Below are 26,848 nucleotides of genomic sequence, written 5' to 3' on the forward strand. Positions count from 1 at the left end.
TTTTATGAATCAGTGTCGCCTTCACTTTCTTTGCAGACCTGGAGCATTCCCAAATGACCAAGCTCGGGTAGCCTTTGTTTTATCATACCTGAGTGGTAGTGCAGCAGATTGGTTGGTACCGTTGGTGACCCATGACGATCCTTTATTACATGACTTTGGGGGATTTCAGAGGGAATTGGAAAAACCTTTTGCTCGCCATACCTGAGAACAAGCAGTAGACAATGAACTCCTTTCCCTCCGACAGGGGAATCAGGACTTGTTAATGTACATTGCTACTTTCAACAGATTGGTTTCTGAAGCTAGGTTGCCTGAAAACAAAAGAACCACGTTGTTTCATCGGGGCTTACGAGGCGAATTAAAAGACGTTCTAGCTCAAGTGGTTGATCCTCCTAGAGACTGTTCTGAATTCATAGATTTGGTCGTACAACTAGACCACCGGTTGCAAGACCGAAAAGCAGACCATTCCAAAATGGACCCTCGGGCTGTGTACGTTTAATCTAGAGACAACGTAACTCGAGTGCAAGAAAATACTGTGGAGCCCATGCAAATCGAAGGGGTACGACCTCCACTAACAAAACAAGAGCGAGATAAAAGGAGACAACAACAACTATGTCTGTATTGCGGAAAACCAGGGCATTTCCTGAAGGACTTCCCAGTGAAACCTCCAAGGAAAATCATCAGGCCATGGAAAAAGATGAAGAGAAGGAATCTAAGTCGGAAAACTACCCAGCTCGGCAAACGTAGAGGTCAGTTTGTCGGGTGAGAGAAAATAGCCACCGACCTCACACTTTGCAATACTGGTGATCTTAATTAATAACCAACGGTCGTCAAGAATGCATGCATCGACAGCGGAGCTGTTGGGAATTATATAGATCAAGACCTGGCTGCAGAGCTGGGGCATCCCCTATGTTCCAAGCTGACTACAGACAAGCTGACTACGGTGGATGGGACAGAAATCGCTTCCCGTCCCGTAACCCAATGCACAGCCGAGATAACCTTGCTGTGCCAGGATGGACATCGGGAACTTATTTCGTTCGATCTCATCAAGGCACCTCAATTCCGGCTCATACTGGGGATGCCATGGTTAGTCGCTCACAGCCCTTTGATTGACCGGCGGGCAAGGAAATTAACCTTCCCCAGTGACTGCTCCCCAGCCTGTTATTATCAAGAACAGAAACCTGCTTTCAGTATCTCTACGACTCCCGGAGCGACAGCATCAACCATGGGAGTAACTAATACCTTGCCTGAGGAATACCATGATTTCCGGGATGTATTCCAGAAGGACCAAGCAAACATGCTGCCACCGCACAGGCCCTATGTCTGTTAGATCGACCTTGTTCCAGGTGCTCAAGTCCCTTGCGGTAGAATCTATGCTCGTACGGAACCTGAAAACTTTCATTTGAAGTCTTATTTAGACCAGTACCTTGCAAACGGATTCATCTGTCCATCAAAGTCCCCTGCAGCCAGTCCTTTGTTCTTCGTACAGAAAAAAGAAGGGGACTTAAGAACCTGTATTGACTACCGCGCATTAAACCAGATCACCGTGAAGAACCGTTACCCCTTGCCACTTATCCCTGAAATGCTGGACCAGGTCAAAGATGCCCAAATTTATACCAAATTGGACCTTCGAGGAGCGTACCACCTGGTCCGGGTCAGAAGCGGAGACAAATGGAAAACTGCTTTCCATACCAAATACGGTTTGTACGAATATCAAGTCATGCCCTTTGGGTTATGAAACGCTCCCGCAGCATTTCAATATTTCATGAATGACGTCTTGAGAGAGTTAATTGATGTTGCGCCCTAGTTTACATAGATGATACCCTAGTGTACTCAACCTCAAAACAGGATCATATCAAGCACGTCCGTTCAGTCCTCACCAAGCCCTGTGAACATCGTTTTTCTGCAAAACTTGAAAAGTGTTTTTTTCAAGTCACCGAAGTTGAGTTTCTGGGTTTTATTCTTACTCCAGGAGGCATCAGAATGGAGCTGCATAAAGTAGACGCCGTTTTGAAACGGCCATCACCAACGTCAGTAAAAGGGGTACAAAGCATGTTGGGCTTTGCAAACTTCTATCGCTGCTTCATACCAGACTTCTCTCAGGTCGTACACACTATCAGTGTATTGCTACGAAAAAACAACAAAAAATTTGCCTGGACCGAAGAAGCAGAAAAAGCTTTTCAGGAAGTGAAGAAAAGGTTCACCTCCGCGCCAATCCTGCGACATCCTCGTCCAGATCTTCCTTATATCGTGGAAACAGACACTTCCAGTATAGCAATGGGAGCTGTCCTCTCACAAAGAGATCCAGAAACCGGCCAGCTACATCCAGTGGCCTTCTGGTCGAATAATTTCTCATCTCCGGAGAGTAATTACAACATCACGGACAAAGAACTCTTGGCGATCAAATCCGCCTTTAAAGCCTGGCGGCACTACCTTCTGGGGGCCAGACACACCATTACAGTTATCACGGACCACCAAAACCTGCAATATCTTAAAACAGCTAAAGCCCAGTCTTCACGCCAATTGCGGTGGGCCCTTTTCTTCGCCGAATATGATTATTGTCATGAAATGTCGGATACATCCCTTTTGGACTTCCTGGTCCTTGACACATCGGGGCTTACACTCTGCTGTACTTACAACATGGCCGTTAAACACAGAGCGCTGTCTTCCAGCTTTCAGGTCAGACATAGCATGTTCTATAAAGAAACCACGCCCCCGCAGCCCCGCGCATCTCAACGCTACTGATCGCTGTGGCTAGACGTGTGCTCCGTAGTTCGCCTTCCCTGAACTCTGTAGTTCCTGGTTCCCGGACCCTCGCTTCCTCCTTCTATCTTCCCTTCTTCTTTATCCTGTCTTACATCCAGGATTCCTTGTACCCGCCTCCGAGTACACCTCCTTCGTTTCCTGGACTTCCTGGAGATTCCCGGCGATCCTGGACGTAGAACGCTGAACGCATGCTGGAACCCGAAGACGCCCGTAAGGGGTTGTACAAAACCCGAACCGTACTCAAGAAGACTCCTTCCAAGAATTCCAGCAAACATCGAACTCAGGGGAGAAAGCGGGAATCCTGTGACAGATTAAGACGCCACCGAACTGAAGTCAATACAGACATGGAGGCGGCCGTTCAAGATCTTATGCGCGGCATGCAAGAACGAAACCTAAAAGCGGAGAATGCCGCATTTAAACAATTAGTCTTGTCCCATGACTCCGCTACGAAAGAAAGCGTACTATTGGGCGGTATTGTTGACAAATACGATGGGTCTGCAAAAAACCTTTGTGGATTCCTTGACTCCTGTTTAGTCCACTTTACTTTTAAGCCCTATTATTTCTCTACTCCCAGGGCTAAGATGGGCTTTATTATTTTGCACCTTTCTGGGAATTCATTAACCTGGGCCACACATTTAGTTAATGCTGGAGATGCCCTCCTGGATGACTATGATGGATTCATTCAGGCTCTTAAGACCATGTTTGACCACCCAGAACAGCTCTATAGTGCTCAGGTACGTCTATTTGATTTTCAACAAGGCTCCCAGGACATGCTTACGTATGTAATGCGCTTTAAACAATTGGCTAAAGAAGCAGATTGGTCCTCAGAAGCCTGCTTCACTCTTTTTCGAAGAGGGCTAAATGAAGACATCAAGGATGAACTAGCCAGAGTGGCTCGCCCAAGTTCATTCCAAGCCCTTATGGATCTTGCTCTGCAGATAGACTTCCGCATCCAGGAAAGGAAGGCAGAGAAAAGGAAAACCAAGATGCCCTTCGAGAAAATCCCTATATAGACCTCCTCGAAGTCTGATTCTACTCCTGCCCTAGTAACGAACCTGAACCCATGGAACTAGGGGCTTTCCGTGGACCCATATCCCCCCAAGAAAGGATGCGAAGGATCCACAAAGGGTTATGTATGTATTGTGCCTCGGACAAACATCTAGTGAGAGAGTGTCCTTTAGCCCCTCCACGGCGTTCGGGAAACGCCAGCTCCCGATCCTAGATGGAGCACAGTTTTGGGAGAGAGATGTTTGCTCCACATCTATTCCATCCTTGAACTCTCCTGGACAAAGCAATCTGGTAATATTACAGGCCTTTCTATCACCATCCAAGAAGGAAACCTACCCCATTTTGGCATTGGTGGATTGTGGGGCCATGGGGATATTCATAGATCAAGATTGGGTCTTTAAACACCATATTCCATATGAAACCCGAGATATCTTGCAACCCGTAGAAGCAATCGATGGAAGACCCCTTTCTTCAGGACCCATAACCCTTCAAACCAAGGAAATTGAGCTCTCAATAACCCACCATCGAGAGAAGATAAAGTTTGACATCATAAAGTCTGCCCATTACCCAATGGTTTTGGGTATGTCTTGGCTACAAAAACACAACCCATACATCAATTGGGCAGCAGGTTCCTTGTTCCTGGGTTCCGAAACATTGCATGTCTCATTGCCTACTCCTGGATCCCGCGCCGACACCTTCGGAAGGAACTTCAACAGACCAGCAAGGCCCACTCACAGTCTCAAATATTATCCAGGTTCCTAAAGTCTATCAGGAATAGGCCGATGTATTCTCTTCTGCTATAGTTCAAGCCTTACCTCCACATAGACCTGAAGATTGTGCTATTGATACTGAACCTTCAGCTGTGATTCCCTTTGGGAGGATGTTAATTTTATCCGAACCTGAGAAAAGGACCCTGCGTGAATACTTAGATACTAACCTTGAAAATGGCACCATACGACCATCCAAATCTCCAGCCGGATCCTCACTGTTTTCTGTTCCAAAAAAGGATACTAATGAGATCAGACCTTGAGCCTCATTACGACCCTGGCGCTAAGTGAAAAACGATGGCGGTAAATGGTTACCGCCATCGTTTTCCGCCAGGTCCGATTATGACCCGTGACCATTAACTACGATGCCATTAGCGGCATCGTAGTTAACGCTGCCGCTAACTGCGCTAAGGGTGCACGCACGCGACCGCCCACACCGTACTTAGCGCCATGGCGGAAAGGTACGCAAATGCCGACCCAAGCGGACATGCACCTAACGCCATCACCCAGCCCGTTAAGTACCTTACCGCCATGGTGCTAATAACGCCATCGCGAACCAACCGTAAAGGGCCATGTTAAGTGAATGCAGCTGCCACAGGTGCACAGAAACAGCACAGGTGAAGGCAATACAGACTCAGGAAGTACAAAAAGAGCACACCCCACCCCTTCCCACACCCACTCACACTCCACAATGATACCAATACGACTAGCAATGTTGGGGCTGGAGGACCTGATAGCAATGCATGTGCTACAACAGCAACAACAACAACAGGCAGCACAGAGGAGACGCAGGAGGAGAAGGAGGGCAAGGCAGGCCCAGCAAGCCCCACCAGCACAGCCAGTGCCACCACGCAGGCAGCCCCCAATCCCACGCATCAGAGCCAATCCATTCAACCTCACTGCTGAGCAGATCCACACCCTATACCGTTTGGACCGGGACACCATCACCGCCATCGTAGACATGACACACAACGACATCGTCAGCATGATAGAAACTCCAACCGCCATCCCCCCCCTACTGAAGGTAGTGTCTGTACTCCACTTCCTGGCCACAGGCACCTACCAGCACACAGTGGGGCACCTGCATGGCATTTCACAACCATTATTCTCACGAACACTCATCCAAGTGCTCGATGCCCTCCTCAAGCACACAGACGACCACATCTCATTACCACGGACTGGCCCGGAGATTGCAAAAACCAAAGTGGGTTTCCATGCACTAGCCGGCATACCCGGTTGCATTGGTGCCATCGACTGCACCCATGTGGAATTGGTGGTTCCACGTGCCATGGAGGTACCGTACCGCAACCGGAAACAGTTCCACTCAATCAACGTGCAAATGGTCTGTGACTCCAACAAGATCATCACACATTGTTGTGCCCGATTCCCCGGATCAACCCATGATTCTATGGTCCTGAGGAACTCCACAATACCACGCTACATGGAGCGACATGCAGGGCCAAGATCCTGGCTACTCGGTGAGTCCAATGTCATGGAAGTGGGCAGGTGAATGACGTACCGATGCATACTCCACCTGGCTGAAAGGGGGGGGGGGGATGATGCATACTCCACCTGGCTGAAAGGGGGGGGTGATGCATACTCCACCTGGCTGAAAGGGGGGGGGATGATGCATACTCCACCTGGCTGAAAGGGGGGGGGGATGATGCATACTCCACCTGGCTGAAAGGGGGGGGGTGATGCATACTCCACCTGGCTGAAAGGGGGAGGGGATGATGCATACTCCACCTGGCTGAAAGGGGGGGGGATGATGCATACTCCACCTGGCTGAAAGGGGGGGATGATGCATACTCCACCTGGCTGAAAGGGGGGGGGTGCATACGCCACCTGGCTGTGAGTAACACAGAGAACGGAGACAGAGGATGGGCACTCACAATGCACACAACCCCTCTGCATACATTGGGTGATGGCATGCAAAACAGGCCATGGGAGCCATGAGCATATACTGGTTGCATTGTGTGAATCAATTAGTGCATGTAGAAGTGAGCCAAAGTAACAGTTGGATGCAAGCCATGGTGGAACATCATGTTCTTGATCAGACAACATGACTGACACATACATTCTCGCCTACATACAGGTGATGCAGGCTATCCCCTGAAGAGGTGGCTCCTTACACCAGTCCGGAACCCGCAGAACCAGCACGAGGAGGACTTCAACCGTGCACATACACGTACTCGTGTGGTCATAGAGCAGACATTCGGCCTATTGAAGGCACGGTTCCGAAGCCTCAGCAGGTCTGGTGGGGCACTCCTGTATGGCCATGAGAAGGTGGCAAAGATCGTCATGGCATGTGTCATGCTACACAATATGTGCGTCAGACGGAATGTGCCCCTGCCCCCTGACGCAGAACTGCAACCACCTGACGATGAGGATGAGGAGGGTGCAGATGGGGCGGCACCCCATGGAGGAGGCGATGCACAGGAGGGGCGTGCAATGCGCCAAAGTATCATCGACCACTGCTTCTAGCACACACGGCTGGTGTGTATCACATGGTGACTGCACTTGGGGCACTGTGTGGCTCTGGGACATGCACACTGTGGACTGTACACCAATAAAGCACACATACGCAATGAAAATGTCCACACATTTCTTTTTCGGAAAGAAAAAAGTGTATTCAAACTATGAAACGTCATGACACACCCCCTCCCACCTCCCCCCTGCACACCCCAACACACCCCCTCCCACCTCCCCCCTGCACACCCCAACACACCCCCCCACCTCCCCCCTGCACACCCCAACACACCCCCTCCCACCTCCCCCCTGCACACCCCAACACACCCCCTCCCACCTCCCCCCTGCACACCCCAACACACCCCCTCCCACCTCCCCCCTGCACACCCCAACACACCCCCCCACCTCCCCCCTGCACACCCCAACACACCCCATGTAGGTGTCAACAGATGCCTATGACAGTGGCCACAGGCTGTTACAAGCCCCCTCTCCCGGCCCCCGGGGCACCCCTGGCTGTGGAGCGCAGGTTACGTCCGGAACGTCGCATGGGGCTGCTCTGTGCAGAACTGGCAGTGGAGGATGTCCCTGCCTGCCCCCGTGCATGCACGTCCTGTAGGGTGTGGGTAAGCTCAGTGAGCGCACGACGCAAGCCGGCAAGTTCAGCACAGATGTCCCTGGACATGGCCTGCATGGCATCCCTCAGGGTGGCAGTGCTCTGCGCTACTTCGGCCCTTAGGGTCTCCGTGGCCTGTTCAATGGTTGCCCTAGCCCCCACACATTCCGCGGCATGCTCAGTCAGCATCGTGGACAGTTGTTGCTGCCGTTCTGTGATGTCCTCGAGGGACTGCTGCCCCTGCTGGCCCATGGCCAGTGCTGGTGGTGTGATGGAGGGGCTGCTCCCCTCCTGTGGAGTGAGGACTGGGCATGGGGTGGAAGGCCACTCCTCTACCTCTGTGTGCCCCTGTGTGTGATCCTCATGGGGGCTGGCGTCTGAGAAACAGGGGGAATGTAGTAGGTCAGTGGGGCTTCTGACCTCGTGCTCCATGTCTGAGTCTGAACATGCAGCTATTGCAGCTGTCTCACCGATGTTGCTGCTGGCCGCTGACCCGGTGCCTTCTGTGGCAGGCAATGTCGGTAGAGGTGGAGCAGCTGCTGCTGGCCTGCTGCCTACAGGGGTGCTTGCCGGTGGGACGTCCGGTATGCTCGCAGTGGGTCCTGCTTGTTGTGGGGTCTGCCTCACTGCAGCTGAGGTTGAGGGTGCGGGGACGGTATTGATGGCCTTCTTGGCTCTCTTCGTCGCAGGGGTGTCCTGGTCCTCGGGGTGTGAATCTGTGCCTGTGGTGGAGCAGAGGAGGGTGGGCGTTATTGATGGGTCTTCGGACTTTGGAATGACAATGACTGACATTATTCTGGTCAGTAGATGAGGCAGATTTCAGACAGGGCCATGCAGGTTGTCTCCTTTTAGTGTGGAATGTGGATGCAGGTATGCGGGTGCCAGCAGTGTATACAGGGTGGTGCTTGCATGTGGCTATGGGCAGTGTTGAAATGTGTTGCATTTACACTGTAGGGCAACCTTGTGCTACACATGAATGGACTGCAGTGACTATGGCATGTCTTGTTTGAGGCACCTACCTTCATCGCCTGATGTCGGAGCTCCCCTTTCCATCCCTCCGACGCCTTCAATGGATTCCATGCCAATCGTGGTTGCACAGATCTCCTCCCACGGTTGGAGTTTTAGTGGGGATTCCGACCCTCCACCGGTACCCAGGGCAAGGTTGCGGTTTGCAGAGATGATGGCTCTGACCCATATGCGTAGGTCATCCCAGCGCTTCCTGCACTGCTGTGGGGTGCGGTGTACGGTCCCCACCGCGCTGACGCGCTCGGCCACCAGGGCCCAGATGGCCTTCTTCTATTCGCTATCGCTGTCCTGGTCATTTCCGGGGAGAAAACGACACCTGCGTTGTCTTGCAGGGTCTCCGCAAGCATGCAGAGTTCCTCCCGGCTGAATCTCTCCTGGCGCTGGCGGTCACATGCCTTCTTTACAACTTTAGGCATTTTCGGGTACTTGGATGGGTGGGTGATTGGTTGGGACAGGTGTCAGGGTTGGATCTGGTGTTGTTCGGTAGGATGGCAATGGATTGTGTTTTTAAAGATGGCCGACGTGCTGTTTCCCGTTCCGGCGTGATGACGCTATTTCCGGTCCTGCTTTTTAAGGCCACCGCAAATTACGGCGGCCGCTAATTACGGTGGCCGCTACTTACGGTGGCGGAAGTGCACCTTGCTCGCTTTACGATGCCGGTAGGGGCCTTTTCCGCCATGGCGTTAATTGCATTACCGCCATGGCGTAATGCTCGTGCGCGATGGGTCGTAATGTGGCGCTCTTTACGCCATCGGCCCACGGCGTAAACGCTCATTACGCCATGGCGGTAATGACAGAAGATTACCGCCTGGGTCGTAATGAGGCCCCTTGTCTTGATTATCGTGGTCTAAATCAGTGCACCCTGGAAGATCGCTATCCCTTGCCCTTGATCTCAGATATCCTGGAAGCAGTAAGAGGAGCTGTAATCTTCAGTAAATTGGATCTCAGATGTGCCTATCATCTGATCCGTATTAGAGAAGGAGACGAATGGAAAACCGCCTTTAGAACACCCTTCGGTCACTTTGAGCACTTGGTCATGCCTTTCGGACTTGCAAATGCCCCAGCGGTCTTCCAACGCTTCATGGATCTCGTGTTTTCAGACATGTTGTTCCTCTTCGCCATAGTTTATCTGGACGGGACGATATCTTAATATTCTCTAAGGACCATCTTAAGCATGAGGAGCATGTTAAGGCAGTGTTACAATGGGTACGTGAACACAAGCTCCTGGCTAAACCCGAGAAGTGCCTTTTCCATGTCTCTACTGTTCACTCTCTAGGATTTGTCCTTAGCCCAGAAGGTACTGGAATGGATCACTCCAAAGTAAAAGCCATACTATCCTGGCCTGTTCCGACTACCGTGTAACAAATCCAATCCTTCCTGGGGCTTGCTTACTTTTACCGGAAATTCATACCTTCCTTTTCCGAGATAGTGCAACCGATCATTGTCTTGTTGAAAAAAGATACTCCCTTTCTTTGGACAACAGCCCAAGAAGAGGCATTCCAACGGTTAAAGACAGAGTTTACACAAGCTCCCATCCTGGCTCAACCTGACATCAATCGACCTTTCCTGGTGGAAACAGACGCTTCTAACTACGCCATTGGAGCAGTCCTAAAACAGGAATTCGAAGACAACCTGGAACATCCCATTGCTTATCTTTCACGGACACGAACTCCCAGTGAAACCCATTATTCTGTTTTGGAAAAGGAACTGCTAGCCATCCGTCAAGCCTTCACAGAGTGGCGTCATCTACTTCTAGGAGCAAAACATCCTGTCCAGGTCCGCACGGACCATCGGAATCTGCAAGTTTTACAGGCTCTGGAATGTAGAAATAGTCATCAAGCCCGTTGGGCCTTCTTCTTTGCCCAGTATCAGTTCCAGATCCATCATGTCCCTGGAACACAGAATATAATAGCTGACGCCTTATCCCGACGTCCCGACTACAAAACGCTTGAAGGTCGGTCCTTCCCCAATATGTTTCCCAACGCAATTTTTGTAGCCCAAGCAATCAGCCCCCTGGAAGATGTTCGGATACAAACCCAGTCCTCTGACCTCTGGAAGGAATTTACAGGGAAGAATCGCTGGAGTCTAAAAACTAAGGACGGGTATCTGTTTAAGGATAACAGCCTGGTCATCCCCACACAGAAACTACAACAGAGGATGATAAATCTCTGCCACGATACCCTTCACTCAGGACATTGCAGCGTCACCAATACACTCCGTCTGATACAGAAACAATTCTGGTGGCCACGAATGAAGACTGATATTCAGCTGTATATCTAAACCTGTGCAGTCTGCAATAAAATTAACATGATAATAAGAAGCCGGCGGGTCTCCTACTTCAACCTTCATTACCAACAAGACCTTGGGAAGTCATTGCTACAGATTTCATAGTACAATTACCCCCTTCCAGGGGATACACGACCATCATGGTCACCATTGATTTGTTCACTCACATGGCCCATTTTACTCTTCGGTATAAACTACCATCTTCATCAGAACTTGCTGGAATCTTCCTGGAACACATATTCCGACTTCATGGACTCCCCTCCAAGATTATTTCAGACAGAGGGCCCCAATACATTTCTCAGTTTTGGAAACACCTATGCCAAATACTAGGGATCCAACATGCCCTCTCTTCTGGTTATCATCCACAGACCAACGGAGCTACGGAACGGGTGAACCAAACTCTAGAACAGTATCTCCGTTGCTTCACTACTAAGGTACAGGACAATTGGTCACTCCTAATACCCCTGGCTGAATTCGCCTACAACAATTCGGACCACTCAGCTGTCAAGACCAGCCCTTTTTTCTGCAGCCAAGGATTCTATCCTTCAGTCCTACCTTCCATTCTTCCACATTCTACACCAGTACCCACACTCGACACCTGGATCGAAACTCTCATCAATGTACACAGGTAAGCCAAGGAATACCTAGAAAGGGCCCGAAATCACACCAAGCAGTATGCAGATTCCAAAAGAAGACCAGGACCATCCTACGCAGTGGGTGATAAGGTTTGGCTATCCTCAAAACTACTGCCTCGTCATCTACGACCTAATAAGCTGGCTCCCCGGTACTATGGCCCTTTTCCCATAAAGGAAATCATTAATCCAGTGGCCTTCCGGCTCAAACTACCAGACTCTTGGAAGAAGATCCATCCAGTGTTCCATATGTCTTTAATGAAGCCTTACATCCAACCCTCCCGGACTGCCCCCAGGCCTAATCCTGTAATCATCAATGACCAGCTGGAATACCAAGTGTCCAGGATATGTGACTCCAGGTACAAACGTGGTCAGCTGCAATACCTGGTTGAGTGGAAAGGGTACCCTCCTAGTGAACGCACCTGGGAACCAATCTCAAATTTAAATGCTCCCAGATTACTTAGAAGGTATCATCTCATACACCCGGGCAAGTCCGGAGGGACAGGTCTTCGGAGGAGGCATGCTGTCATGAACTGTCGGATACATCCCTTTTGGACTTCCTGGTCCTTGACACATCGGGGCTTACACTCTGCTGTACTTCCAACATGGTCGTTAAACACAGAACGCTATCTACCAGCTTTCACGTCAGACGTAGCACGTTCTATAAAGAAGCCACGCCCCCGAAGCCCTGCGCATCTCAACGCTACTTATTGCTGTGGCTAGACGTGTACTCCGTAGTTCGCCTTCGCTGAACTCTGTAGTTCCTGGCTCCCGGACTCTCACTTCCTCCTTCTATCTTCCCTTCCTCCTTATCCTGTCTTACATCCCGGATTCCGTGTACCTGCCTCTGAGTACACCTCCTTCGTTTCCTGGACTTCCTGGAGATTCCTGGCGATCCTGGACGTAGAACGCTGAACGCACGCTGGAACCCGAAGACGCCCGTACGGGATTGTACAAAACCCAAAAACGTACGCAAGAAGACTCCTTCCAAGAATTCCAGCAAACATCGAACTCAGGTGAGAAAGGGGGAAACCTGCGACAATTATGTTATCACATTTCGCCCAGGGGTCAAGAATGGAAAAGCTGACCCACTCTCTCGTACAGGCACTGATGACATAGTATATACGACCCCAGACCCAGTCCCCATCATACCAGAAGACAAACTCTTGGGCCTCACTACGGCCTTATCCCAAGTAGAACTGAGAAACGAGATTCAATGAACCATGAATCCAGATACTTTCCTTGCATGGCAAGTGCAGGGGGAACAATATTCCATCAAAGATCACTTACCCTTTTTTAAGGATCGTCTGTATGCACCCACCAAGGACTTACAACAACAAATCATTTCAGGTTATCACGATTCTCTGATCGAAGGGCACCCTGGAATCACCAAGACTCTAGCCAAGGTAAAACAGAACTTCTGGTGGCCTGCCTGGCGTAAAGATGTCATCCAATATATTCAGTCCTGCAGAGTCTGCGCACAAAATAAATCACAAAAACAAAAACCATCCGGTCTTCTGCAACCTTTGGACATTCCTCCCACTCCATGGCACACTCTTTCCCTCGACTTCTTCACTGACCTACCTCCCAGTCAAGGGTTTAACACCATTCTTGTAGTCGTGGACTTATTCTCAAAGATGGCACACTTTATTCCGCTCAAAGGCCTCCCTGAGGCATCCACTTTAGCCAAAGTGTTCCTGGATGGTATTGTTAAACTACATGGCTTCCCATCAGTCCTGATCTCCGATCGAGTTAGCCAGTTCGTTTCCAACTTCTGGAGAAAGTGTTGTGCAATGGCGCAAAATGATGTCCGACTATCCATTAGCCATCATCCCCAAACGGACAGTCAGACCGAGAGGACCAATCAGACCTTCAAGCAATACCTACGGTGCATGGTGCACCATGAACTAAGTGACTGGAAAGACGCACTATGGATAGCCGAGTACGCATATAATAATTCCTTGCATTCCAGTACCGGACAAACACCCTTTTATACCCTTTATGGTAGACATCCACGTACCTCAGAACTGGATCTCCCAACCAGTTTGGAAATGCCAGCAGTAAAAATACTTCACACCAAAATCACTCAAGCTTTCAAAAAGGCCAAAGAACATCTTATTCTCACCAAAGAAAAGCAAAAGCAATTTGCCGACCAACACCGCAAAAAAGCCCCTGACTATCAAGTAGGAGACAAGGTTTGGCTGGCCGCCAGATTTGTACCCATCAAGGGAACCCAGACCTTTCAACCCAGGTACTTAGGGCCTTACACCATCAAGGCAATTATTAATCCAGCGGCCGTCAAACTAGATTTACCACCTAACCTACAAATACATCCGGTATTTCATGTGTCCCTTTTAAAACCAATGCAGCCCGTTCACAGATTGGGACACCAACAAAACCCATACTTATTGACGGAGAACCAGAATTTGAAGTCAGAGGCATCCTGGATTCCAGGTATTCAAGGGGCAAGCTATACTATCTAGTTGATTGGAAAGGATTTGGACCCCAAGATAGATCCTGGGAACCCTGAGAAAACATTCATGCACCACGTCTGATCAAAAAATATCATTGAAACTTTCCAACTAAACCTGGGCGGGACAGAAGGAACACCTTGAAAGGGGCCTTGAGGGGAGTGCTGTCATGACCCACATCCAGAAAACCCCCCTGGCAAGCCCATGGGCAGGGAGGGGTCTTGGCTCGGGTCTCCAACAAACTTAGGCATCCTTTGCCTAGGCCCTCTTGGGGCCAGTCCTGGCGCTTTTGGCGCCAGGCTCATACTTAATAAAGACTTGTGTTTAGGGAACTACTTTATTTCAAGTGCCAGCCAACATGGAGGCATCCACATAGCTTGGCTCCTTGGAACCAAGCTATGCGGTATAGTGTTTTGGGTGTGGTAGCCAAGGAACTACTTTACCTGGACTACTTTCTTGAAGCTATTTAAACCACACCCGACTTGGATAACACGCTTCGTGTTACTTTGCAATCCTGCAACGTGACGCTCATCGTGTTCAGCTGTACCCGCGAACCTTGGAAGAACAGCATCTGTAAAGAGACAAAAGGACATCGTTAACAGCAGCAGTTTACCTGTAATTTCATTGTTAACTGCCCACACCTCCTGCGTACAACATCATAGGATAAGCGCGTCTCCCGGACTGGCGGATCTGCAAAAAAGGAAAAAACAAGACATTAGACACTTTTACAACATAACAAATTGTGCTGAAAAGCTTACCTCGCAAGTAGCCCCTCGACCAGCATCGCCTCGGGATTTCATACACCGGGTGAGGACCGCGATCTATGGGAAAGAAAAGACAACAGGTTAGCAAAGGCAAGGCATCATAGCGCTGCGCTTAGCGCCTACTTACCGCATCAAAGCGCTCTTATTACGCCATCATTTACCGGCGAGATCCAATTCAGCCAATGCATCACATTGGACTTCTGTGCACCTAAGGAAGAGAAAAAGACATTATTTAAACCAAGAAAGGCATGCAAGAATAACAACAATATACAACAGCAATAAGACCTACCTGAAAGACTCAAAACGGGCCGGCATCATGGAAGTAACTAGATCGCATTCGGCCACAAAGGACAACGTGCCCCTGCCAAGAAGGCAGGACGGAGAGCACACCTGAATTAACAACAAGGTGAGGAGAGGTCCAGGGGGGCTGCGGGCATACGGGGTGGTGGGGGTTGCTTACCCCAGTTGCCCAGTCTTGAACATTGCCCACCTGTATTCCAGGCAGAACTTCCCCGCTGGTCACACCTGGGAACCGCAGAGAAGGATACCAGAGTCCCTACGGCTGGGTGGCGTCCCCGTGGATACCAGGTGTGTGTAACAGTAGGGTGGGATGAGGTTGAAGGAGCTGTAGCCTTCTGTCAAATTGCAAACTGGTACACAAGGAAACCTAGGCCCAAAACCCAGATTTCCATTTCACCAAATTATACTATCCTGGTGAAATCATTGTACTACGTTTGGTATGTGTGGAGGTTCGCTGGGGGACTCTAAGAAAAATAATAAATAACTGACACATATGTTGCATAAAAAGGAAGGAAAGTCAATGATGTCTCTCGCTATACGTATGAGCTTGGTATCATGCAATGTGGGTTTGGGCCATTGCATCGTCGGCCAGAAAATTGGGTTTACCGCCAGGCCAAAAGTTGACAGTTCTCCCCTGAATGGATTACATGCATTTGGTCCACTCATATGTTGAAACTGCCAACACAAATAGTCAGAGGTACAGAGCAGGGCGACGCATGCACAAAAATGATAAGCGAAGTTGGTGAGGTTGCCAGTAGAGATGCTGTAGATTATTGAAAAATGCCCAGTGAGCGACAGAGTGTGCCATTGTACTAGTCGGGATTTAATAATAAAGAGCATTGTTTGGCAGATAATGATTTCAAGACAAAAAGTAAAAGTATTCCATGAACAGAAGAGGGTGGAGTACCGAAAAGATATAATATGCTTCAAGCAAATTGTTGTTCAATAAAAACATTCTTGCCTCCAAGTAAATATTCAACTCACCTACACACTCGCTTCCAGCCAAGTCCACAAGCTGCAACTTTGTTTTCACCTGTTTTTTCATCTCTGCTGATGCGCTAAGGCATGGTGCCCCGGAGGTGGAATGCATTGCAACTTTGTCGGCAAACTTCTTGTTCTGCGTCTGAACATTCTGTTCAATATCCCACAATATTCCTAAATAAAAGCAAACAGATGTACATGAATTCTCGGACAAACCATTCAACTAATAGCAATGTTAGGCTAACAGCCGAAAAGGAAAAATGACATTTTCAAATCTGCCGCAAAATTTCAGAAGAGCCACTGAAATTCTGCTAAAAAAGGTACACAATATATGGGCCTCATTACAAGTTTGTCGGTATGTGAAAAAAGTGGCAGTATTTTCGTTACCGACAAATTTCGTTAAACCCAAATTTACCACTTTGACAAATTACGAGTTTGGGCCTGGAATGGAGGACTTGCCTCCAGGAAAACAGTCCCTCTGTCCTCACCCTTGTTGATCTCTCTTCTGCCTTCGACATGGTGAACCATACCATCCTGCTCCACCGTCTCCGTGATAACCTGGGTATCACTGATCAGGCTTTGGCCTGGCTGACCTCGTTCCTCTCTGATCGACCCTCCCAGGTCCAACTTTGGTCCTTCCTATCATCTATCTTCTTCTCTACCTGTGGTGTTCCCCAGGGGTCTAACCTCTCACCCTGGCTTTTCAACCAATACCTGGCAACTCTCACCCACTGCATTGCCATTTTCTGCTCAAATTTCCAGTGCTACGCTGTTGACACTCAACTCATTTTCAGGCTGCCCTTGGCCACTTCCTCTCCCTCTCTCATCTCTGATTGCCTAACTGCCATTCAAGATTGGTGTGCTGCCAATGATCTTTGTCTGAATGCCAGCAAGAATGAGATCCTCCTCATCAGCACACCTTCCCCATCCTTTGCCCTCAATCTCTGGCCGGCCTCCCTTGGCCCTCCTCCTACCCACACCTGCGAGACTAAGAACCTCGGAGTCATCTTTGACTCCACACTTTCCTTCTCCGCCCACATCTCTGATATCTCTAAAAAGTCAAACTTCCTACTGCACCTCCTCAGAGGTACTCTACCTTTCCTCTCCTTCCCCCAGAAGCTCATGGTCTCCCAAGCTCTGGTTCTCTCTAAGTTGGACCATTGTAACAGCCTCTTTCTAAATCTACCTGCATCTACTCTCCGCCCTCTGCAACTAATCCAAACAGGACTGAGAGACTTGTCCTTGGTCTCAAGCCCTGGGATCGTATCTCTCCAGCTCTGAAATCTCTCCATTGGCTCCCAGTTGATGCAAGGATTAATTTCAAAACCCTCTGCATTGTCCACAAGGCTTTCTGGAGCCTGGGTCCAAAATACCTTCAGCTACCCCTCCGGAAATACCTCTCCTCTCGAGATCTTCACTCCTCTACCTCTAACTCCCTCCGGGTCAGTCATTTTTCAAAGAAACGAGCTGGGGGTAGATCTCTGTCTTCAGCTGGAGCCTCCCTCTGGAACAGCCTCCTTGCCACTCTAAAACTTGAGTAGATCCATCTCCGGTTCCGGAGGCACCTCAAGACCTTCCTCTTTGCTCCTGCCTTTGCTCCCTCTCTCCTCTGCTGATCTGTTCTCTCTTGGCACTGTGTATCTGGCCACCCTCTATCCTCCGGGCGCAGGTACCGGCTCACCCTACCACTCTCCTGCACTGCCTCCGGGCCACCCCTTGCACTGAGGTCTGTATCTGTACCCATAAAGTCCCCCCCCCTTTTTCTTCCTGCACTTATCAGACCTACCCTGTCTGCTGCCTTAAAGCCAGCACTTGCAATTGCTGGCTGCATTATCACTGTTTGTTGCCTTTATTATTTATTTATTTATTATTATTTATCTGTTTCTCCTTTGCTCTGCACTTTCCACTTCTCCCCCCTTCCATGCACTTTTCCCCTCCCCCTCTCCCATGCACTTGCGCATTCTCAATGTCACTGGGCCTAATAAGATTGTTGTTTTTTTCTCCCCTGTTCCTCTCCCTTGCCTTGTCGCGCTCTGAAACACTTGTGTATGAGCGCGATAGAAATAAAATATCAATATCAATCAATATCAATAGGTGTCATATAGCCAATGCATTTCGGAACCAGGTCTTTCTTCGGGGCTAAAGCACTGTCTCAATCTGACAAAATGTATTCAAGGGTATTCCGAAACACTCCAATTTGAGTAAGAATGAACAAACTATTTTGAAATCTTTAGGCTCAAATCCCAATATCATCGTCCGACAAGCTGATAAAGGTGGTGCAATAGTGATTTTAGACAAGTCTTACTATGTAGAAGAATGCCTGAAATTACTGTCGAATACCGACCACTACAAGAAAATAGATAGAGATCCTAGCAAGGAGTTATCCATGACTATGAAATAGAAAGTGACCAAAGCAGTGGATTTGAAATTCATTACCAAACAAGAAGGAGAGTATCTTATGAGAGAAAATGGTAGAATACCGATCTTCTATATTTTGCCAAAGATCCATAAGAATTTGGAAAAAACACCAGGTAGACCCATTGTCTCCGATATAAATTCCTTGTTGGAACCTCTTTCCAAATATGTAGAGTTTTACCTTCGACCATTTAATCCGGGCATGAAGAGCTATGTAAAAGACACTACTGATGCCATTAATAGTATTGAGGGCAATCATTTCAATCCAGATGAAAACCTTCATTTATGTCTTCACATACAAGCTTTTGTCAGAATGTTAACCCTCACCACCCTTCTCCTCACCTGATGCTTCCTCTTGCTTGTCCTTGGAGTGTTTGGAGGATCTTCGGGGGGTTCTAGTATCTTCCTTGGTAGACTTGTCTCTGGACCTCCTGTCATGCAAGTAGGGTCTGGCTCCCTCGGAGGCCACCTCGACAGGAGGTGGAACCTGTCTTGGGGGGCCCCGAGGAGCCAAAGCCCCGCGACAGGGAAAAAACCGATGGGCGGTAAAAAAAACCCTGTGTAGTCTTCCGGAGATGGTATGAAATGGGAGACTCCAATGGTGGATGTGGTAGCAAGAGATCCGGAGCGAGATCAGGAAACAAGAGGATCCAGCGAGTTCGTTCGGTCCACCAATGTGATGATGACTCGGGGAAAAAGAAGGCAGAGACAGATCCGAAGAGGCTTGGCCGAATACAAGGTAGCAGCTACGAGAAGCAATGAAGGAGGAAAGAAAAGAAGGAAACGGGGAAAACGGACCGAGCAGAGTGGAAAAGGAAGGGAAAGAGGGAGAAGCAGTAAAGTCCCTACTTACCAGAAACGGTTGTATCCACAAAAGGCACAGAGAGGAACACGAAGATACGTGAGGATGGCGGCGGACCGCTAGCGCGAGTGGCAAGATGCCTAAAGCAAAAGGAAAGTCTGAAAAGGAGTGATGGGCAAAGTGCCGAGAACGGACAAGGGAGAACGGAGAGGCAGAAGAAAAGACAGAGGTAAGACCAGCAGGAAGGAATAAGCACTACTGGAGGGGCACTGGAGGGGCACGGAAGGAGCTGAACAGAGTATAAAGCTGAGCGCTGGTATCAACTAGGAGTAACAACACAGATACAACGCGCCGGGAGGTGGGCGGGGCTTGCTTAAATAACAAAGGCCGCCATGTTGGATGAGGACTGGACTGCTAAGTGAAGGTTCTCCGCGGCGAAAACTTCCACTTCTGCCATAGTATCCAAGGATGGATCCTGACAGCTTTATATACAAACATACCCCAACGAGCAACTTTGGAAGTGGTAGAGGAAACTCTTTTGAAAAGGGAAGATGACCATCCTGTCCCTAATTCCTTTATTAAATGGTGTACAGAAATGGCACTCACCAATAACTTTTACCAATTCATGGGCCAGTTCTACATACAGGTAGAGGGAACAGCGATGGGGGGCTGTGATGGCTCCCAACTTAGCTAACCTATTTGTAAACATGGTTGAAGAAACTGTCATCTATCATAGTCTCAATCCTTTTCAAGACAACATCCTATGTTGGTTGAGATACATAGAATATGAGTAACAGTGAGGTGAATTATTTGGATATGTCCATATACCACCACCAGGGTGTGTTGTTAATTAAACCATTTACTAAAGAGACAGACAAGAATTCAATAGTCACCATGCGCAACATGTAAAAAATAATTTGCCTTTCGGGCAATTTTTGTGGGTCAAGAAAAACAGCAGTACTAATGAATCTTATGAGCAAGGAGCAAATAATTTGATTGCAAAACTCACTAACTGAGGCTATCCTAAATGCCTAGTTAAGGATGCAGCTAAGAGGGCATTTAACAACAATAGAGAAGCCCTCCTTGATCAACAACTGCGTAGAAATAGGGATACCAAGGAGACTCCATTAGTCTTCGTTAATACCTTTAGTAATTTGTCATACAAAATCAAAGGTATTATCAATAAAAATTGGAACAAAGTCATGATAAAAGAATGCAAAAAACCTTTGGTAGCATTAAAGAAGAGCACCACCATACGTAATCTAGTTATGAGGAATGACATTGGTAACAACAAAAATAAAGAATTCCAACAGACGAGACTATGGGGTCTACCTCCGGTATTAGGACACCACCCTTGTGGTAATTGCACTATGTGCATACAGACTAGAAAGATCACCACAGTTAATCTGGGTTTAGAAAAAGAATGGAGCATCACAGAACATACTAATTGTAATACGGAAAATGTGATATATGTAATCAAATGCCCTAACCAATACCTTTACATTGGAAAGACTAATCGCAAATGTAAAACAAGAATGACTGAGCACAAAAGTTGTATTAAAAATAAAGTGGAACAAGCACCACTCGTAAAGCATTTTTGTGGAGAAAAATCATAAATACGCCAACTTCAATTGGTCAATCTTGAAACATGTGAAAGGAAGAACACAAGATTTGATAAACAAGAAACGTCTGAGTTTAGAACAAAAATGAATCTTCCTGACTAAGAGCCACATTCATGGTCTAAACAAGAGTATCGAGTGGCACAATGCATAAAATAGAATGCACTTATGTGCTCAGCCAACTCGTTAACAAATGGTGGACTTTGTTATATAGGCATAAACAGTGACTGGTTATCATACTGTATAAGAATTGCAAAGTTGTGTTTTTCTGCCATCTAAATATAAGTTGTTTGTGAGGAGCCTGACTTTTCATTGTATGTGAAAATGGTAATATTGTTGTGTTAATATGCAATAATAAATCCATTAGGTGACTTTCAAAAAATGTAGTCTTAGATACTCAGTGGTAAATGGCAGTTCTTTTGAAAAAGAAAAATGTTTTTACACCATTAGGGGACCCTCTTAATGTGGTATAGGTGTGTATACATATGTCAGAGGCACACAAAGATACACACCTACACCGTAGAAATCAGTTACAGGCGTGGAATTCCATCTCACAGACCTTAACTGGGATTTGCATCCAGAAGCTTTGGGCAACTCGCCTTATATTTACGGCTTATCAGTACTTGGGACTACATCTCCCAATAGGCTTTAGAAAACATGTACAAATGAGCATGGCCTGTTCACAGACCTGAACTGGGTTTTACATCTACTAGCTTTGGGCAACTCGCTTTATATTTAAGGCTCGTCAACACTTGGGACTACATCTCCCAATAGGCTTAAGAAAACATGTACAAATGAGTATGGCCTTGTCACAGACCTCAACAGGTTTTTGCTTCCACTATCTTTGGGCAACCCGCTTTACAGTTAAGGCTTGTCAGCATTTGGGACTACATCTCCCAACAGGCTTAAGAAAACATGTGCAAATGAACATGGCCCTCGCCATTACCATACGATGCGCACGCGCGTCATCGCGTTGTTGCGTGATGACATCGCGGTATTGCATGACGCGTGACATCATCGCGTTAGTGCGTGATGTATGACGTCATCGCGTCACGCACGTAATACTTATAGTGCCCATTTTAGAACTAAAATGGCACGCTGAATGTGTTTGTATTTGGGAATCCCTCTGAAACCTTGATTTTCAGTTAAGAATGGTGTGTTGTGGGTGGATTCATTTGATCATTTTTGGTATTGAAACCCTGGCTCCAACATAAATCAATTTTTTTACAAATACATATGGAATGGCTAACTGTTTTTGGGAATTAGTGAGTTAATATTGCATCAGCTGTTTTCAGATGCATCTTGAATATATATGCATTTTTGAACAGTTAGATGTGAGATCACATTATCCAACATAAATTTCCACCTGTCGAATTCTTCAACACCAATGGTTTGACCAATCTCTGGTGTTCCCTTCAGGAGTGAATAAAAATCATAACAATTACCTTTAGAGAAATTGTTATGAAATACATTTTGAGCATTCAGATGTGAGATAGGACTCCATAATGTTAGGCGTTGAAACCCCTGTGTGTGTCTGTTCTTCCCATTATAGAATTACGCAGAGCCTCCGTCACATGATCCACCTATATGGAAAATACATGAGTAGAACCCACCTGCTTCATCTGTAGGTAAGAGGACTTAGTTATAGAAATAAGAACTATTCTATACAGGTCTAAACATATTTTAGATAGTCTCTTTCTGTGTTTTTTATGTTGTTTGCAGAACAAAGAGGAGGTTGGGGGGGATCTTCCCTAATTGAATAGGAAATCACTCCTATTTCTACCAATTCATTGGTACAAGACTGTGGAATCAAATACCACAATCTAAGAGGTATGTAAGTTAGAAACAAACTGAGCACCCTATTTGGATCGGGGCGCCTTTTTGAAATATCTAATAATAAGATCAAAAATGTAAGAAATGATTTGGTAACAGTGTTGTCTTTACCTACAGGGCTCACCATTGCTTAAAGAAGTGGCAAAAAGAGAGTGATAGGAAAGGAAAACTTTTATCACCATCTCAACACAAGCAATTTTACCCCTGATGAATGTCCTACACTTGTCTTTGTTTTAAGGACAGAAACTTATACAAGTTTTGGGTTTGAAAAATACACTTATAACATCTTAGAATATGACTAAATAGTCCAGTGTGAAAGTTTGCACGGAGAAGTGTCACAATTATTGAAAATCAACCCACAGTATGTGTTTTTCTTGTGTTCTGTAAAGTGTATGTTTTATCTGTTTTACATATCACGTTTGACATTGAGTTTTATGTAACATGATCATTTTTAAGATTGTTAAAATTAAATAAAAATATGGTTTAATATGGAATCTTTATGAGCCATTAGCCTTGATCCTATTTTTGTGGTATAGACACCTGTTAATATATCTTCTTTTTGAATATTATATATTCAATAAGGGTAGACCATGAAACAAGCCACAAAAGGGCATCTAAAGAAAACAGAAAACAAAATAGGAAACAAAAACAACAGTAACATGATATGATTAATGTCATATCCATGAATCAATAATTAATCTCATTTAAAACATATGCAAGTATACAAATTACCTGCAAATGTGTATGGTATGGTGTACAACTAAGGCAACAAACGGAAGAGTAATTCCATCACTATGAACTGAATATTGTGTGGTGGGATTGAATCACAATACATACATTTTCAATAATGGAGGAAAAGGGCAACTACCTAAGTAAGTCTTCCAACCTGCAAAGGGTTAAGTACGCACTGAAATGATCATAAGTAAAATAGGAAGACAAAAAAAAGCATGGTATGCTATCAGGCTTCTGGTGAGATGCACATTATGGAGGCTCCATATCACACAAATAACCCGCTTACCTGAAATAATGTGAAAGACTGCAAATGAGTAAAATACTTGGAGTAGTGAGGCAATACTACTAACACTGCGAATGCCTCGGTGTGACGTCACTGTGCCTGCGCGTTGTGACGTCATGACCGTCTCGCGTACGATTAGATGTTTATAAACATCTGCACGGCTCTAGAATGTTAAAATAGCAGTCCCCAGTACTCGGGGGGGAATCTATGCACACTGAATATGACAAATACATTTGGCAAATATATTTCAATATAAACATCATTGCAGAAGTACATCTTCTATATTGCGAAAAATGAATAAAATGTACTATTGGAGACAATGTTGCACCAACACAAAAGTGCTCACAGGGCATATGGGTTGTGGCCAGTGATCTATGTTAAAGATGGAAGTGTCACTGCACTGGGAAGTGGGTAAGAACCTCTCGCCAGGCCTACCAAATAGGCAGGAAATTTGAAAAAGGAAGCACAAAAAGAGCGAGAACGTGAGTATTTTCCTAATATGTAAATGTCATCCTAATAGCATTACCACAAAGAGCATTGCTTATAAATGGGGCATATCTATAACTATCTGTGTACGCAGAAGAATCTAAACTGCTAGGATCTAGCAACAAATCAAAGTATCTCATGGAAAAAATATTCATATAGAATAATATCATAATGTCAGCTACCATTACAATAGACACCCAAGCGAACAATCGACAACAATATTCTTGTTGTTGTCTCAGAATGAGTCTCATAATAATACATTATGTCCATAACCTAAAGGGCATCCTTCGGGGATCAAGGTCAATAGCCCATAATCACTCAGACAAAAGACATATAGTTAATTTCTTCGTCGATCCCACTGGGGGTCATTGTTTTGAGTCTCTCAATCCAGAAGGCCTCCTTTTGGTTCAGTCCTTTAGCCAAATCTTCATGGATATCTATTCTTGTGACCACATTCACCACCTGAAATCTGATCTGGGAGATATTGTGTTTTTCCCATCCAATGTCTAGCCACAGCTGAATTCTTATTTCTAGTCCGTTGTAATTCCAACGTTTTTTACATGGTTGTTTCGATTATCCCACATAATACATCACACAGGGGCATTTAATGGTGTAAATTACATTGTTGGTGTCACATGTCACAACATTTTTAATGTAAATGTTCTCTCCTGATCTTGGATGGATCGCTGTATTGCTTCTCTTTTTTGTCTTGATATTTTTCTTATGCCCATTACAGTGAGTACTCGTCCAACCTGTGCTGGTTGCAAGACTTACTCAGGTAATTGACCTTTTCCTCCATTATTGAAAGTTTATGTATTGGGATTCACTCCCACCACGCAATATGCAATTCTTAGTGATGGAATTACTCTCCCGTTTTTTTCCTCAGATGTACACCATCCCATACACATTTGCAGGTAATTTGTATAATTGCATATGTTTTGAATGAGATTAATCATTGATTTATGCATATATTAATCATTTCATTTTACTTGTGTTTTTGTTTCCTATTTTGTTTTCTATTTTCTTTTGATGCAGTTCAATGGCTTTTTTCATGGTTTATTCTTATTTAATACATTTTGTTAGATTAAGACAGTGTATTAGCCCTGAAGACCGACCTGGTTCCAATATGCAGTGGCTATATGACACCTATGGATGCCCCCTGCCTCTTATGGTGGAATAAAAGAACAACATTTGATTTGAAGAACATGATTTGGGGATGAGAGTAATTATACTGAATTGATTTACATCAAACAGTTATGAATTTGGACTCAACTTTGTATAATTGAGATGTCCAGGTGCATATGGTCGTCCAGGGGGAACACTGAGCTTTTCCTTGCATTATATACCATTGAGCCAAGGGCTTGTTTGCCATTTTGCTCCAAAATATGAGATTGTTTGATTACATACAAGAGTTTGACACATAATGTGTTCTAACCAACACTGGTGCCCACCTTTAACTATCTTGTCACACCCAACAGTGATTACCAACTGGAATTTTTTGCTTAGCGGTTTTTCAGACTTAGTTAATTCGGTCCCACTAAACAAGAGTCTTGGTCGCGGGTCTGCAGCCACCACTGGTTGTACTTCTCCTTCATGATCTCCTGATCAAGGACGGCTCTCACCTACACCCAAAAGCAGGTTTGCAAACAAATTAACACTTCTTTAGGTTTCCTCTAGCACTTGCCTGTATCTGGGCTAGAGCCCAACAGCAAAGTCATGGCAACGTGCTTTCCCTCCTGTCTAAGTCTATACCGGTTCTAACAAAGCAGGGAAAGGGCAGAGACCAGAGGATCAGAAAGAGAAAGGATGAGATAGTGAGGGGAAAGGAGTGAAAGGGAATGGAAGAGAAAAGAAGGGAAGCAAAGGAATACAAAGAAAGAAAAGAAAGGCAGAAATGAGACAAAGAGGTTGTCAGGGGAAGCCTGGAGGAGAGATGAAGAAAAGGTAATAAACATAAGGATGAAAAAAACTCTTGCTTTCCACAGGGCTGGAGAAGTCGGTACTCCACTCATTCCTTTGTTGTGGCTAGTTGGAGATTTGAAGGAGGCAGAGACCTGACTTTTTCAATGCTCATGCACTTGGACAGGCATAACCTTGCAAAGGTCCTGTGGGCTCCGGTGGGTCGTATTGGGGATCTGTGAGTGGCAGGTGAAGACTGAGTAGTGTTTGAGAGAGTGAGTATCCATGCTACTTTTTCTGCAGCCCCACATGTGCTGAACATCCAGCTTCCCCCGCCGCATGGCAGGGCCTATCCGCCTCTGCCTGTAGTTATTTTGTATTACAAATATATTTTATACTTTCTTTTAACATTTATTATATGTGTACATTCAATGTACCGTTGAATGGTTTGCCATTTTATACAATTACTTGTTTTTATGTGTGACACTTTTATAATTGTATGGAAATATATGGTTTTAAGTGTGTGGGTGAGGTATGGTTACCATATTTGATTTTAATATATTTTTTATATTTATTAATAAAGTTTATTATGCTGTTGCCTTAGCTTTATTATTTCTGATGTTTGTAAAAGAAGTTCCAAATAATTGCAACATTCTTTTTATAGTTACATGATTATTGATTTACGTGTTTGTTGTAATG

At 46.2% G+C, this 26,848-nt stretch overlaps 1 protein-coding gene across 3 annotated transcripts in view; it reads right to left on the minus strand.

Moving 5' to 3' along the window:
* The window catches only part of KIF25 (kinesin family member 25), a 1,016,252-nt gene that overhangs the window by 51,655 nt on the left and 937,749 nt on the right, over window positions 1–26,848 (minus strand). For all 3 annotated transcript variants that reach the window (XM_069607411.1, XM_069607412.1, XM_069607410.1), the window contains one exon: window positions 16,084–16,254. In XM_069607411.1, the coding sequence (XP_069463512.1) occupies window positions 16,084–16,254 (171 nt within the window). The remainder of the gene's footprint in view (window positions 1–16,083; window positions 16,255–26,848) is intronic.

Source organism: Ambystoma mexicanum, chromosome 4q (genome assembly GCF_040938575.1).
Source record: "Ambystoma mexicanum isolate Mex_15411 chromosome 4q, UKY_AmexF1_1, whole genome shotgun sequence".
In the NCBI taxonomy this organism is placed as follows: Eukaryota; Metazoa; Chordata; class Amphibia; order Caudata; family Ambystomatidae; genus Ambystoma; species Ambystoma mexicanum.